Raw genomic sequence first — 16,468 nt, forward strand, 5'->3', positions numbered from 1 at the left:
ACCACATTTTAGCTGTTGAGCCCTGATAAATCATGTGGCCCTCTGCACCTCTGTTTTCTTCTCTATAAAACGGGGATTTTATAAATTTTATAGATTTTAGAATTTTATAAATTCCTCTCATGGGGTTGCTTGGCACAGGGCAGGTACTTACTGAATGTTGGTTCCATCCTTCTACACCTTCCCCCGCCCCCCGCCATTCTATTCATACTCAGTAGACATTAGTGACACAGAGGAAGTAGTCTCTATATCCCTTCTACCTTTGACCTCTTCCGGAAGCCAAACCTGGAAACTATGTCTTCTCCCTCCGTTTCCTTCACCTACGTCCTCACCCTCAGTCCTTCTATGTCACTGCCACATCACAAGGACAGCCGGGGGATCTCAAGGGGAACAAGCCTTCCTGCTCTTAGCCAGGTGGGGGCTCCCAGGCTTATCCTGCGGGCTGACAGGGAGTGGACCCTAACTGGAATTACAGCACACTGCCTCTCTGGGGAGGGGAAGAGCCAGAGAGAAGGCCACGGGTGTTTTTCTGGGGTCTTTTCCCTGTTCCATTTTGCCACATGCCCACCTGCCAGCACAAGGCGGTGACCTTGGCGCTGGCTCCCTGAGGAAACACCCAGGTCAAGGTGCGAGCCTGCTGTAGGCAGCAGGAGGAAGGGAGGGGACTGACCGAGTCATGGCTGTCATACTCTCTGTTAAAACATTTTTAGCCAGAAGACTATCTTGGACTCGGTTTTATCTCAGTGAATGAGTCACTTACTGTACACAGGTGTAAGATTGGCCTGCGGAAGTCCTGAGTGTCCCAGCGTGGTGGAAGACCAGCTCTCTCCAGTCCAGCCTTTGCATTCCACATCCAGAAAGCCAAAGCTCAAGGAGCTTTGCCTGAGGCCTCGAATCAGCCGAGGGACTGAGCGGGACCTGGAACCCGCTGTCAGGATTCCCAGCCCAGCTCCGTCCCACGGGACCCTCCTCCCACTGGCAACGGTAACTGACAATTGCGGTGCCCACGCTGCTTTCGGAACCGTCTGGGATCCTGACCTCATCATTCCTCTCCCGATCCCTGGCTTTCTTGTTCTGCCACTCCAGCTCTCGTGCTTTATCCTCCCCGCCCCCTCCCCCGAGGGTCTCGAAGAGCCGGCTGGATGAAGGAATGCCGGACACCTACAATACCTGTGCATACATTATGGTAAGAGGAAGGTTGCAAACACCGAAACTCGCCCATGCCGAAGCGCGCAGAGACATCCTTGGGGAGGGGCGCAAACGGGGCTCTGCTCGGGGGTCAGACGGCGCCAAGTCTCGGGCTAGGGGCGGAGCCTCTTGATCGGGAGCGGGAGGGTGGGGAGGAAGGGAGGGACCGGGCATGGAGAGTTTGGAGGAATCCGGGGCTGGAGATTCGGAGCCCGCCGGGGTGGGAGCTGGAGGCGCGCGAGCCGAGCGGCAGGGTGCGCTCAACCAGGGGGGCGCGGGGCAGCGGCGGGGACTGCGGAGGTGCGGCGGGAGCCGGGGCGGGCGGCGTAACCGGAGGCGGAGGGGGCGGAGCCGCGCTCGCAGCTGCCACCCGGCCGGGCCCGGCAGACGACACCCGCCCGCGGCCGGGCACGCACCGCGCGCACACTCTGCAAACAATGCTCCGAGGCGCCCGGCGGGGCGCCTGGCGGCTCGGAGACAGACGGCGAGGCCGGGGGAGCGCGGCCCCGAGGTGAGCCCGCGACGCTTTCTCCAAATTTGGCCTCTTTTTGTCTGGCAAACGTGGCCGCAGAGGGGAGCTTCGGAGGAGCGCTGCGGTCGCCGAGCGGGCGACCCCCTGTCGGCGTCCCCCGGGGTGACAGGCGGCCGCTTGGGGAGGGTGGGGCGTCCGGACCGCGTGCGCCCCGGGTTGTGCCCGAGGTGGAGACGCTGAGACCGGAGGACAGGGAAGCCGGAGGGCTGTTTTCGCTTCATTCGAGAATCGCGCTCTTTAAAACGGGGAAACTTTCCTTCGAGTTCCGGGAGGGGAAACCGACTGTTCTGTCGGTCTGGCTGCTCTGCTTGGGGCAGGAGGCTGACACGCTTTGGGGACTGCCAGTGTGGAGACTTCCTTTCCTGGGCAGCAGTATTGTCAATGGAGCAGAGAAGGAAAGACTGTCCGGGCTGCCCGGACCAGGACCCCGGGTTGATGGCTTGGGGCCCCAGGTTAGTGGCTGCCTCTGATGCGGCACCGGGCTAGGTGCCAGCCTCGGAGTCTCCAGGGGGGCCGAGATGATGCCTTTTTCCTGAGCCCTGGCTGAGCCCTCTGAAAGGCGTGCTGTGGACATGTTCCTAACCTTTGCTTGTGCCGCTCACTCCCCAGCCGGACACACACATACACACACACACACACACACACACACACACAAAGTAGAATCTCTCCACTTTCGGGTCCCGTGAATCGGAATGGAGGCAGGGCCGGCTGACTGTGTATATTTCTCTTGGGTGAAGCTCAACCAGCAAGCACATGGCTTTGCAGAGCGATAGCAGAGCCCAAAGGTCTAGAGGGGAGGAGTTTTGCAAAGCGTTCGGTCCAGAGTCAGGTTCCTAAGGCCTTATTGATCACTGGCCTGAACTATGTTAACAACCCTTTCCCTTTTTGAGAGAGAAATTTAATAGGAAGCCCTGGGGAATTCTACGCTTATTTTGCTATCATGGGGTCCTGTGGAACTGGGTATGCTTCTTACTGGTTTAGACTGTAATGGCTCTAACCCACAAAAACCACATTCCTACCCCTGAGATTAGATTACCTAGCATTGGAGAAGAAAAAAGAGACTAAAAGGTTGGGGGAATATCATGACTTTCCCTGTGTTTGGCAGGGCAGGGAGGTGTTAATGTTGTCACTTTCTCCACCCCTGTCACCCCTGTCAATGGCATGTTGAAATCTAGACAAGCACTTTCCATGCATATTTTCTTTTTTCAGTGTTGTGTTAATTTAATTGTAATATATATAAATTGTTTAGATGAATGTTTTCTGGAATTCTGTCACTTCAGGGTAAAGCATAAACAACTTTTGATGCAAGGATGAGGGACAATATTTTGAGCCAAAATATTTAATTTTATGAAACTGGCCACGATTCTTCAGACTTTTTTGGGGGGGGTTGAGAAAGATTGGCCCTGAGCTAACATCTCTTGCCAATCTTCCTCTTTTTGCGTGCCAGTCTTCCCCTATTTTGTATGTGGGATGCCACCACAGCATGACTTGACGAGCAGTGTGTAGGTCTGTGCCCCGAACCTGTGAACTCCTGGCTACCGAAGTAGGGCCCATGAACTTAACCACTATGCCACGCAGCCGGCCTCTTCAGATTCTTTTTGAAATGGGGTGGGAATGTATCTGACAGCTTCAGTCTTGCAAATTGTGGCCACAAATCTAGTGCAGAAGGTTGCAGAGGCAAAGATATTTTATCATGACTTGGATCAGAAAGAATGCTGAGATCTTTTTCTAATCGTACACTGCCGCCTCCCACTGAAATAGGGGAATTTGCATAATTCTGGAAGCCACCTCCCTTCAGAGGTAAGGAATGTGGGCTGGGAAGGTGCCATTCCCAGGCTTCTGAGAGAGCTGGCACTGGTAGGCGCTCGCTGCGCCTGCTTTCTGAGTGCCACTTGAGCTTTTCATCTTCTACTTAAAACACGTAGGAGATACTTCCAGGCACAGAACCGCTCTGGACAGATCGAACGGGATAAGTATCTTTCTGGCTTGACATGGTGGTAAATTCTGTTTGCTCCAACTGAGAAGCCAGTTTTAACAGGTTGCAGTGAGTCAAGGATGCTGAGAAGCCTAGGGCTTCATTCTGTTCTCTTCTTCAAAGACTTCTCCTTAAAAACCTGTGCCTCTCTGAGCAGTTGGGTCGTGAAAGTTGTGCCGATGGTGAGAGAATTTCAGAGCTGAGGATGGGAGCGAAGAGAGCGCTCATACACTCATGAGAGGCTCTGAGGGATGCTTCCTGCACACGCGTCAGTAATCCAGAGCCTACCAAGAGTCCCCGGCTGTAGTGGGCCATGGCTACAAAGGACAGGGGGACCCCTGGCCCCAAGCAGCCATGACAAGCTTGGTCTGTGGGCTGCCTGTTGAGGAGGAAATGAGACGTGGCCACCCAAAACTGCTTCTTTGTGCATCTGTGGTAGCCTTGAGGAAGTGGTTGGACACCCACCTCCTCAGATAGCGCAGCCTTATGTGAAGCTGCTGGAACGTGAGGGGCCCACACAGAACTGGTCTCCAGGCTCTCTTCCTGCATCCGCTGAGGGGCGTGGGAGCCTCTGGCTGCAGGAGAGAGGGACCTGTCTTTTTCCGTGGCCAAGAAGAGCTAGGCACCCTTCAACAGCTCCCCAGCAAAGGACCTGCTCCCCGCCTTGGGGCAGGGGTAGGGAGACCTGCCCTGTTGAACACAGAAAATGCTTCCTCCTCTTTTTCTTCCTTCCAAAATTTAGCACAGAACCTTACGCTCTCAGCAGCCTGAGATCCTAGGAAAAAGAAAAATCCTTGCTATCCTCCTCTGCTTGTTGAAGCTTAGTGACCTCTTCTGGGGAACTTGGCAAAGAATGAACCTACTATATGGGTGTATTTAGGGGAGAAGAACCTAACCTGGGATCGTCTTAAGGAGAGGGATGCAGAAGATCCTTACAACAATGGCTGAAAGACAGATGCTTGTCTTTTATTTCAGAGCATCCATTTATCTTAAAGATGCGGTGAGCTTCAAGGTGGACTTTGGAGGGAAAGGAGGCAAATTTAGCTTCAGCTCTTGTTGAATAAGCACCCCTGACTGTGAGTGTGGGGGAGACCAGAAAGAGAGCACTTCCCACAAAGATTCTGGCATGATCTTTGGGGCTCCTGGCTCATTCCAGCTAGTTAGTCCTGTTGATAGTTTAGAGAGCATCAACCTCAAAGCAAATTCTCACGGGAAGAAAGTGGAGAGCAGACCCCAGGGCTAAACCCCTCCTTATTTAATGAGAATCTGTTCGCCTTAGGTCCTTAAGGATGATTTTCTCATGAATGCGCTCCTTATGAGGAAGTCGGTTCATTTAATGAGGAGAGAAGAGCAAGGAGCCCCAGACAGATAATGGCGAGTGACTCAGTGTGATGAGTGACGCAGTGAGGGCTGCCAGCAAAGTGGGTTTCTCTTTCTAGGACCACCAAATTCTCTGTGTCTATGGACAGGCCTTAGTTTACGTCATTGCCACTGTTTTCCCATCTGTATAATGGGCATAACAGCTACCTGACAGGGTGTTCTTCAGGTTACTTGGTTAATATCCTCAACCCTTTGAGCTCCTCTTTACTGGTGAATGACTCTGTTCTATGGTGCAGAGTCTTTTCTTTCAGTTTTACCCTCAGAGGCAACCGATTCTTTCAGCAAGCTCACCGCCCCACCTCCAGGGTTACCGCGGGGAAAAATAACTGTGTGATAATCTTTTCCCTCTGTCGTATTCTATCCAGCCACCCCTGGACCACAGGACTGTAGTGATCATGCATTTCTCTTTCTGTTTTCCCTCTTGGCCTGCAGCTCCAGCTTTGTTGACCCCACTGAGCACTGGGTTGAATAAGGAATATTAAGCAAGGGGAGGGGGACAGGTTCCCAAGATGCCAGACCTCCTGACGCGGTTTCCTTGGGGGGCAGGCCAGCACGGCACCACTCCCCATTCTCACCCAGCCCATCTCCACCTGGTCACAAGGGTGGATTACAGTGTGAGGGCAGGGCCCAGCCTTGCCTTCCCGCTCACACGGTTCTTATTACCCTAAGCCACCACTTTTGTTTGCTGTACTACTTGGAAAGTCTTGTTTTTCTACGTTATAGTCCCAGTTGCTAGACCCCAAGCAGCAGGGAATGCATGAATGAGATCCAGGCTTCTCATCTCGGATCTCTGTGATTTCTTCCCATCACTGTGCCCAAATCTCCAAGCGCTCAGGATTTTAGGGGACTGAAGTGCTTTTAGGCTCTCTGTTCATGTAACAGACTTGTGTTTAGTTTTTACAGCTTCTGATAAGGCCACACCACTAGAGAGTGACTTTAGGAGCCTTATGACAAATGGATGAGGGCCTTGGAATAAACGGAATACTGATCTTTACCGTTTTTCTCCTCCTGCCTCCCTCTTCTACTCCCCGTCAAACAATCAGACTCAAATTGATAAGGCACCCATCCCTCGGCAGGGAGATGTCTGACCAGGCCGGTGTTCTGCTTTTCCAGGAAGCTGCTCTGTGACCCACTGCTGCCTCCCACAAGACCACGCCAGAGAGCCGGGCGCAAGATGAACCAGCACACCGTCCACTCAAGATGCACCAGACCATCCGACTGAACCCTGAGACCCTGAAAATGTCTGCGTGCAGTGACTTTGTGGAGCACATCTGGAAGCCCGGGTCCTGCAAGAACTGCTTCTGCCTGCGGAGTGACCACCAGCTGGCGCCTGGCCACCCCCAGCCGAGAGCAGGCAGCCTGCCCCCTCCTCCGCGCCTGCCCCCCAGGCCTGACAACTGCCGCCTGGAAGATGAAGGTGTGAACAGCTCGCCCTACTCCAAGCCCACCATCGCTGTGAAGCCCACCATGATGAGCTCCGAGGCCTCTGATGTGTGGACAGAGGCAAACATGAGTGCTGACGTCTCGCAGGTGAGGCTGACCAAGCCCAGTGGTATTTTTACAGGGGCTGCTCCTGTCGTAACCCTTGGTGACTGGCTGGCAGCCACAGGGCACTGTAGAGCAAGACTCCTGGAGGATGGCATTCTGCCAGCTTGCCCCAAGACTGCTCCATCCTGACGGCAGCCCTCCTTTCTCTCTGTTCCTTTAGGCTAAGAACCATTAATCCAGTCTCTCAAAGTTTATTTGGAGACTGTATTAATTATTGATTTGGATACATATAAGGGCACAAAAAGGAAGCTTTTTTAAAAAAGTTTTTAAAATTTTTCAATCAATAATTTCACGTGTGTAGATAAGTAGCAATAATTGCATAATGAATTCCATGCATCTACCACTCTCAGCCTGAGCATCAACAATCATCTAGTCATGACCAGCCTTGTTTCATCGCTACCCCCCACCCCATCCTCCCTTCCCTGTGATTTTAAAGCAAAGCCCTGACATCACGTTATTTCAGTACATCTTTAAAAAGAGAGCCTTTATAAAAATGTAACCACAATATCATTATCGCACTTAAAAATATTAGCAGTAACTCCTTGATATCATCCAATTCCCAGCCAGTGTTCCTATTTTCAGTTTTGAAGTTTGGGTTTTGTGGGCTTTGATCTAGGATCACTAAAAACGGTGACATCCTAGAGATTAGACCATTCTGCTCAGCACACAGGTGACCCTTAGAAAAATCCAGTTATTTTGAGGGTGCATAGAGCTTGCCTCCTCCAGACATGTCTAGGAAGCTCTCTGTCTAGGGCATGTTCTCAAGAACTGCTTTCGACCTGTTTGACTTCTTGCCTGTTCTAGTTTCTCTAAACTATTTCCTGTGGTTGCACTGAGCTCCATTCCCCTCAGGCCTGCTCCATTTTCATCAGCCGGCTACATCCCTTCACCGGGCCATTCTCGCTGCCTTCAGCCTTCATAGATGCCAGCCAGGGACTCTTTCAGTTCAGAATCACCTTGGAAAGGAGCTAGGTGCAGGCCCTACTTTGAGGGTGCTGCTAAAGGTGGGGATGGGGGAGACTTTAAAAGGGAAGGAGGAGAAGACAGCGACGTCAGTGATGGGAACGGCCAGTCCGTGTCTCTGTGTCATAGCTCAACTAGTCCAGCCACTTCTGCAGGCTCGGACTGAGGTCACTGCCTGTAACTGGGAGCCAGAGCAGCTCTTTGGCATGGCCCAGAGAGAAGAAATAGGTAATAAAGAAAGAAGCCGGGAGCCAGCTCAGAAACCCCCCCTTGTCTCCTGCCCCCTGTCCCACCAGCCACCCAAGGTGTTTTAAAAAGCCTTATGACTTTGGTTCCTTCAGGAATGTGCTGTGACACGGTTATCAAAAGACCAACCAATACAAAGCAAAAGTTAAACAAAATCCAAAACTCTATTTTCGAAGCCCGTTGGAGAACTTATCTCATCTGGCAGTTTCGAGGGAGAAGGCAAAATGTTCTTTTTTTAGAGTTTCTTTTGCCCTGCCTCACAGACTTTGCCAAAAGAATGACAGACCATGGGTGGGAGGCACAGCTCAGTGTCTGGGAAGACCGGTGGCTCCCCGGTGCCCCGGCAATGATGAGAAGGCAGTGGGGAGATCAGAAGGTGGGCGTGCTACAGCACAGAAGACAGTCGACAATGCCACGGCACTGCCCTCTCACTTTTTCTCTCTTCCTTTTTTCTCTGACAAGGTCTAATGTAAGTCTTTTAACCTTGGGGCTGTGTAGGTCATCTGGAGACGAGCCCCCGGCAAGCTCCCGCTCCCGAAGCAGGAAGATGTGCCGCTAGTTTACCTGAGCAGCTTCCGCGGCCTCCAGAAACCTGCTGGGCCCTCGACCTCCGCAGATGGCCACTCGCGCTGCCCCCCTGCCTATGCCGTGGTCGGCCTGCATGGCCGAGAGGCCCGGGGGGACCGGAGCACTGCCTTCCACCCGGTCAGCTTCCCCGATGAGAAGGTTGGGAGAGAAGATAAACCCACGTTTCCCTACCAAGAGCTGACCTCCCCTCAGGAGAGCTTCCGCCAGAAACTGGCTGCCTTTGCCGGGATGACATCAGGCTGTCATAAGGGCCCTGGGCCCTTTGCCTCTCCACAGCCCCTGCGGGAGTCCCTGCCCTCGGAGGATGACAGCGATCAAAGGTGCTCACCCTCGGGGGACAGCGAAGGGGGAGAATACTGCTCCATCCTGGACTGTTGCCCTGGGAGCCCTGTCGCTAAAGATGCCTCACAGGCTGAGGGTTCCCGGCACAGAGATGGTGGAGGGGACTGCTCGCCAACATGCTGGGAGCAGAGATCCTGTGCAGGGCCAAGTGAGGAGGAGAAGCGAGTTGTGAGCTTCCCGAAGGAGTGCTGTGGCCAGGGCCCGACAGAGAACCTGCCCCGCCTGGGCCCCAAGAAGCCGTCCCTTCACTCAGAGGCCGCCAGTTCTTCGGATGGCCTCTCCTGTGGCAGTGCCAGCAGCGGCACCAGCAGCCCCTTTGCCCCCCATTTCGAGAGTGATTACTGTTCCCTTGTGAAGGAACCTGTGTCTGGGAAGCAGCAGGACGCTGGCTGCCATGTTGTGACCTTGAACAGGGGCCTTGGGCCAACTGGGGAGCCCCAGCCCCCAGCCCACCCCAGGGAGGCTGTACAGCCTGAACCCATCTATGCTGAGAGCACAAAGAGGAAGAAGGTTCCAGGGCTTTCCAGGCCACAGGCCAAGGCAGAACAGGTGGCAGCTGCTCAGGGCAAGGGCCAGGTACGGACAGCCAGCACCTGGGCTCAGAAAACAGCATCTGGCTGGGGCCGGGACCGGGAAGGCCCCGATGTGGCCCCTGAGATGGCAGATATGGCCCCCCAGGTAGCAGCCACCATCACAGTCATGGCGGCCCACCCAGAGGAGGACCACCGGACCATCTACCTGAGCAGCCCTGACTCTGCAGTGGGGGTGCAGTGGCCACGCGGGCCCTTGAGCCAGGACTCTGAGGCCGGCGAAGAAGAGACTTCAGCTGGCCAGGGGCTGAGCTCCAGGGAAAGCCACCGTCACGTTGCAAGTGAGAACACACCCAAGGGGAGGCCTGCCATTCCCCCCAAACTGTCCAAGAGTAGCCCTGGAGGGTCCCCAGTGTCACCATCTCCCTCCCCACTCTCTGACCTCAGTGAGGGGAGCTGCAGTGGTGTCATTGGGCCCCAGCCTTCATCCAGGGGCCCCACTGACCCCGCTTCTTCTTCCCGGGCCAACGGTGTCCCCACTAGCGACTCTGTCAGGTGCCCCCCGCCTGCCACCACCAGCTCAGCCTCGGACCAGCGGCGGCCCCGGTTCCAGACTGGGGCCTGGAGTCGTCAGTGCCGGATAGAGGAAGAGGAGGAGCTGGAGCCCGACTTGTTGAGTCAAAGGGGAAGAGAGATGGAAAATGGCACCATGGACCCCTCCACCTCCTCCACCTGGCACCGTCTGCGCCCCACAGATGGCTCCTCTGGAGAGAGCAGCAAAGCCGGGACCGGGATGAGCAAATCGGCCTCCTTTGCCTTTGAGTTCCCCAAGGACAGAAGTGGGATGGAGGCGTTCCCACCTCCCCCACCGCCTCCAAAGTCCAGGTGAGTACAGTTGTCTATATGTGACTCAGAGCTCACCTGGCAGGACAGAGGGCTCTTCCAGAAACTTTTGTCTTTGCCTCCTTTGCCAAAGGGCTTCGGACTCAGGCTCGGAGTCTTGCACTCCAGGCACCAGTGTCTGCCCAAAGGCCCTTGAGCCTTGCTGTCAGTTTCTGAGAGTTGTTGCTCATGTCAGCGCTCAGCAAACACACCTCCAGGCCGTGCTTCTCGGGATTGGCTATTTACAAGGACTCTTTCCTGGTGTTCATAATTTTATAATTTGGTGGTCTTTCTCTCTCCATCTCTCTGAAGTATCTTCAGCAGGCTTTTGCAAGGAAACCCTGAAATTCTCCATTTATTTAAACATGCAAAAGAAGGCCTAAGGAGGTTCTGCTACAATGTTTGGAGGGGCAAAGAGATGGGGAGACAAAAAGGCCTTTCTACAGGTGTGCTCCAAAAACTGTTACCGTGATGGCGATTAGGCCCTGGGCCCAAAAGCAGAACAGGAGGAGGCCCTGCACGTGGTTAGTAATCCTTAGATGTATATTTTTAAAGAAAAAAAATGGAGTTTCATTTCAGCTTGCCGAAACTCACAGCTTTCTTGGCTCCCTCCCTGCTGTCGCCTGCCGGTTTAAAGGACCTTTCAAAGGCTCGAGAAAAAATAAATGCCTTTTTTAAGGTATTGAGTTGTGCACAGAATTTAAATTCTGGGGAAAAAAATTCTTTCTATTAGAGCAAAAAACTGATTCCTATCAGGGAAGGGAGAAACCTGCTGTTTTTCAAAAACTGACAGCCTTCCTGAACACACTTTCTCTAGTCATGTCATTTTCAGTGGCTCTGTTTCGGCTCGCGTGCCTCCAGGTTGATGTCAGAAGCAGCTGTGACACTTGACTTTGAACATCAAGGCATCTCAGGCTGTGATGCCTTCTAACACAGGCTTTTTCCATTACCACGACTTTGTTCTGGTATTGCATTGTCCTCCTGCCGTGCGGACTAGACTCCCCCCCAGATGCTCAGGTGCCTGCAGACTCTCTGTGGCTACAGTTTTAACGCCCTGAATGAGTGAAGCGTTCAGCAGCTAAGAATAGCTTCCATTTATATGGTGCTTACTATAGGCCGGGCATGGAGCTAAGGGAGTTAGACATATGAACTCATTTGATCCTCAAAGCAGCTCTTAGAGGCAGGAATTACCACCTCCAATTTACAGATGACAGAACAGAGATGGAGAGAACTGAAGTCACTGCCAAGGTTGCACAGCCGTACCTGGCACTCTGGCTGCAAAGTCTGTGCTAAAGACATAGGGCAAATCCTTGGGCACAGGACGTGAGCAGAGTGTGAGAGTAACGTGGGCATGGCTCTCTCAGCCTCGGGCGGCGTCGCTTAGTGAGAAACACAGGCTCTGGCCTCAGAAAATCAAATTCATGTTGCATCTGTCTCACCTACGGGCTGATGGATCTTGAGCAAGCCACTTGCCATGACGGAGCCTCCAGGTTACTCTTCTCTCAAACGAGGATAATAACAATACTTTTATAACAGCCTGTTGTTGAAAGGCTCACATGAGACGAACAGAATCCAATGTGGAGGTTAGTTATTATGTAGGCAAAAGCCACCCCAAGCTGTTGGCTGTGGCCCCCACACCCTATAGAAACGGGCCTGGCGCACTTCCAGGAGCACCACCTGAGCCGTGGAGAAGAAACTAAAACTTTCCCATTTAAGAATCACAGGGCTTAGAGAAGCCCCAGTCGCCATAGCAACATGACTCAGGGAGGGTTTTATTAGCATCTGGGTGGAAATCAGAGTTTTTTGCCCAGTTTGTTATGATAAAATCATTAGATTATATACAGCTCAAACCAGGTGAGAATCTCAGAGGTTCTGGGTTCCAGCTCTTAAAAGAAAAGAAAAGTTCTTCTTTTCAAGACTTTTGGGAGAAAAATGTAGGAAGTAAAATTTTAAGTAGCTTAAGAGAACTCAGAGAAAAGAAAAGAGCATTTCGTACTATTTGAAATAACTCAAACTAGTATATATTTTGATTTGGGGAAGAATTTTCAAGCATTATAGACATTCTCTCTTGAGTTGTCACCTTTCCCCCTTGAGGAGATAAAAGGGCAGGCTTGGGACAATAAGCTGACTTTTATTTCTGAAGCTCAGTACTTAGTGAATTCCTCTGAAGAGGGGGCCAGGGACCCACAATCTTCAAACTTAGCAGGTCAGGTGATGGCAAATCAGAGTATTAAGGAGAAGGTAGCCCACAGTTGATCCAGTACCAATGCTAGTACCACACTGGTAACTATGGCAGGCTGATGTCAATTTCCAAGATGGAGAAGCGTTAGAAGGTCTTTGAGCAGCATACAAGGCTCACTTAACGTCTTCACATGGGCCGTCTGTTAAATAAGTCTTATTTCTAAGGATCAGCTTCACCTGCAAGCAAAGATAACGGATCTCATGATGTGTATTATACACACGCAAAACTCTGGAGAAAGGGTCGTTTCATACAGGGCAGTGTGACTTTTCACTTACACTTCCTTCGATCCATCTGCTTTCCAGGGCCACTATGGAAGAACAGAGAATGATGTTCCGGCTTGCCTATGGTCCTGTTTGACAAAAGTGACTCTGACTTGGAGGGGAAAAAAAAAATAGATGTTGAGAAGGACTTGGCTTTCCTGTGGTCTGGTTTCGAATGTTTGGCAGCAGCTTATCTATCTGAGAGGTTGTCCTCTGTAAACTCCCATTGGGATTCCTGAGAAACCTCTCGCTCTGGAGGTTTCTGCCATGGAGGACAGAGGCGCTCCGTGCTCATTTAATCTGCTGAAAGCCCATTAGAGGTGTTTTAGCAGGTGTCCAGCTCACCTCCTGGGCAGGTAAGGCAGAGTCTGGGTCCTTCCATAGTTCCTGTTGCCAAGGCAACATCCTGCTCACACAAACTAACACGTACTTAGACTGACGGACCCCACCGAATCTCTGGGTCACCCGTGCCCCGGTTTAGGGCGGAGTTAGAAGGTGAGGATCGACAAGTACTGGTGCTTAAGAAACTAAAAACTGCCCGAAGGAAGTGTGGATTTCTTAGTTTAAATGTCACATTCAAGGCTTAAGGTTGTTTAATGAGAACAGCAGTGCCTGGGGAAATAATTAAGATGCAAAAGAATCAAATTTATTTCTGCCTTTTATTTCTTCTCAGATGCAAACGTGGTCTTAAATGACTTATGCCTTTTGAGTGACAAGGTCCGTTGAGGGAGAATCATTTGATTAGGGAGACAAGCAGATCACAAAGAAATCCCAAATTAGGACAATAGGCCTGAACTCAGGTGGAACTGGAGGACAGCAAGTGAATAAGAAATAAGACAAGTTTATATGGTTTTAGTTGCCAAACGGTCTGGCCCCACCCAGGTGAGACCAATCAAAAGGAAGAAAAGTTTCTCCAAGAAAGTGAGAGATGTTTTTGTTTTTAAGTTATCACTCATGCTGATTGTAATTTTAACCCACTACTTAAGTTTCTCCCCAGCTCTGGGGATTCTGAACTCATTCTTAATTCCCCTCTCTCCCTCCCTCCCACCCATGTTGCTTCAGCAGACAGGTGGTGACAGTGTCATAGATGGAGCACTTTTCTGTCCACAGAAGTGGCCACTTTGCTAACCAGAGGAATCGAAATGACTTCATTGTGTGGTCTCTCTGTAACATGGTCTCTCAGCGTGAGCCCTGAGGATGGGAGTGGAATGGGCATTTGTCTCCAGACTCCATAGCCAATCTGATTAAAGCTCCAGATGCTTTATTCTCGAGGCACTTTTCACTGTAGTGGATTACAGTGGGATGGCAGCAGCTTACTAGGAAATCCCATAGTCTTGATGCGTAACGGGCTTTTTTTCGTGTGGCATTTTGAAAATCACAGTTTGTATGAGAAAGCACTATATTTGCTTCAAGAATCTTCTCTATTTTTAGCCTTTTTGACAAAACTGAAATAAGTAGGCTAGAGGTCAAGGAGGGGGGAATGACTACTGGGGATATTTCAGGGGGAGAAAATGCCCCCCACTCATGCACACCGAGCTTGAAAAACAAAACAAAGCACTTGTATCAACAATGCAAGTTTATATTCTGCCCCCTGCAAGGCAAATTAATAGCTGGTCTCTTCCCATGAGTTTGTGGCTAGAACCTGAAAACACTGGACATCTAATGATGCCATAGCAGGGAGAATTGAAATTGATTCCTAGCTTCCTATTTTGTAATTTAAAAAAAGAGAAAACTCAGGGGCTGGCCCTGTGGCTGAGTGATTAAGTTCACACGCTGCGCTTCAGCGGCCCAGGGTTTTGCTAGTTTGGATCCTGGGCACAGACGTTGCACCGCTCATCAGGCCATGCTGAAGCAGCATCCCACAGCACAACTAGAGGCACTCACAACTAGAATATACAACTATGTACTGGGGGGCTTTGGGGAGAAGAAGGGAAAAAAAAGATTGGCAACAGATATTAGCTCAGGGCCAATCTTTAGAAAAAATCACTGAATTGAACAGTAGTATATATAAAATATTTAGGACATTCTCTCCATGTTTGAGCATATACATCCATGCTAAGGCTGGGGACTGGAGATTCTTTCTTTAATTTGTCAGATATCTGCTAATTGCCTCCTTTCTATCAGGCTCAGTGCAAGGTGCTAACAAGCCAGTGACTGGGGTTCTGCTTCTCAAGGACCCCGAGGGTTGAGTCGGTGTAAATGACATCAGGAGATGTGCAATATGACCACAAAGTCACAGCCCCGCTTTGATTCCCTTTAATGAGGCTGGCTATGGTAGCTTCTGGATTCTCCCCACATTCCGTGCTCTGTTCAGTAATGCAAAGGTGAGCTCAGCATGGTGCCCAGGAACAGTGAAACAATAGCCTTTCCTTGAACTGTCTTTTGACCTGATCCAAGATCAAGTTTAGTATAGGCATGTAAACCATTTATAAAATAAAAATAAAATAAAAAGGACAGATGCTCCTTGAGGGTAAACAGCATACTTAGCTGTGTGTAATTCCATGGTATCCTCTTTGGTGCCCGGCACATAATAGATGCTCAAGAAATGTTTGTCAAATAGTTGTAGGCAGAGACCATGCTTTGTTTATTTCAATTTTTCCAAAAGCGCTTAACTATGCTTAGCACATCAAGAAATGTTGAAGAAAGGAATAAGTAGCTTTAAATACTTGTATCAAAGTATCTTTCTGAAACCCAGGTCTCTGGGTTGCCCGTGTGCTCTGTTTCTGCCTCTGTTTTGGTGATTAACACAGTGTGTCTTGCTTGCACTGCGTTGGAGTGAGTCCATGTCTATATCTCCTCAAGAAATTGTAAACTCCTGGGAGTACAGGGACCATGTTTCATACATTTTTCTTTGACTTTCCCATAGGATACCTTAGCACAGTGCCTGGTACATAGTAGGTATTCAATAAAGGATTATTGAATTAGAAAAAAAAAGCCTGGAGTGAACTATACATCTTGGCCTGAGTTTTCACTGGCTACCCCAATTCTAATTCTGTGGCTAGTCTTGCTCAGCAGAACATTGTCACCTTGAGTTAAAGAAGCAGAAGTTAATAATTATTAATGCTTCAAGGTGGGCAAACACCATGTGGGCACAATGCATCCTTTCATGGATTAGTTACTCTCCAAAGATTGTACATTTCACTTTTGCAACTGGGTTCTTACTCTGATTTTTTTTTTAAAGCTGAGCAGGTGTGTGGAGCCAGCCCTCTTGCCACAAGAATGTGTCTTTCAGGTAGTAATCACCTAAGGACTTTTTTCCCCCATCAGTGAGTTGCAAGGAATTCTAGGGTGTGGTTTTGCCTCTCCGAGAATAGATTTTCCATGCTTTCTGGGTCCAATTGCAAACACAAGCCTGAGCTGTATGATCAAGCGCTCTCTGTCCATGAAGTGATCAGAGGGACTTTGTTCCTAGAATGGCCGGCCTACTTTTTGGGTGTGGAACACACCAGTTGGTGAGAAGTTTTCCCTGTTTGTGGTGCAAGTGATTTGTTGTTATTTTGGGATTGTGAACGTGTTCATGAAACAGCTTGCATTTCCCTCTAGCAGGGTCGATAAACAAAGTGCAACGAACACTCAGCGTCCCTTTCTGCAGGCAGCTCATAACTTTCAGTTTAAGATCAGTGTCTTCCTCTTTGTGTTGGAATTGCTCGTTAATTTCTTTCTATGAACTTGTGGGCAGATTCCTAAAAATGTTGGGTGTTAAGGGTGTTCATGCTGTCCGCATATCGCTCTATAGAAGTCCTTGCTCAATTAGCCTTTGTCTGATGCGCTGGAGGGCTTCTCCTCTGTGCTTCT

General features: G+C 50.5%; 1 protein-coding gene across 2 annotated transcripts in view; it reads left to right on the plus strand.

Annotated features, from left to right (window-relative positions):
• Positions 1–405: 405 nt before the first annotated feature.
• The window catches only part of PRAG1 (PEAK1 related, kinase-activating pseudokinase 1), a 49,602-nt gene continuing 33,539 nt past the window's right edge, over positions 406–16,468 (plus strand). The window contains exons 1-3 of one of the 2 annotated variants that reach the window (XM_070598525.1): positions 406–1,183; positions 6,186–6,602; positions 8,328–10,174. In XM_070598525.1, the coding sequence (XP_070454626.1) occupies positions 6,273–6,602; positions 8,328–10,174 (2,177 nt within the window). In that variant the 5' untranslated portion in view covers positions 406–1,183; positions 6,186–6,272. Of the gene's footprint in view, positions 1,184–1,499; positions 1,697–6,185; positions 6,603–8,327; positions 10,175–16,468 lie in introns of those variants that run through there. The other variant, XM_008530207.2, reaches the window with a different exon arrangement.

Source organism: Equus przewalskii, chromosome 28, assembly GCF_037783145.1.
Source record: "Equus przewalskii isolate Varuska chromosome 28, EquPr2, whole genome shotgun sequence".
NCBI lineage: Eukaryota > Metazoa > Chordata > Mammalia > Perissodactyla > Equidae > Equus > Equus przewalskii.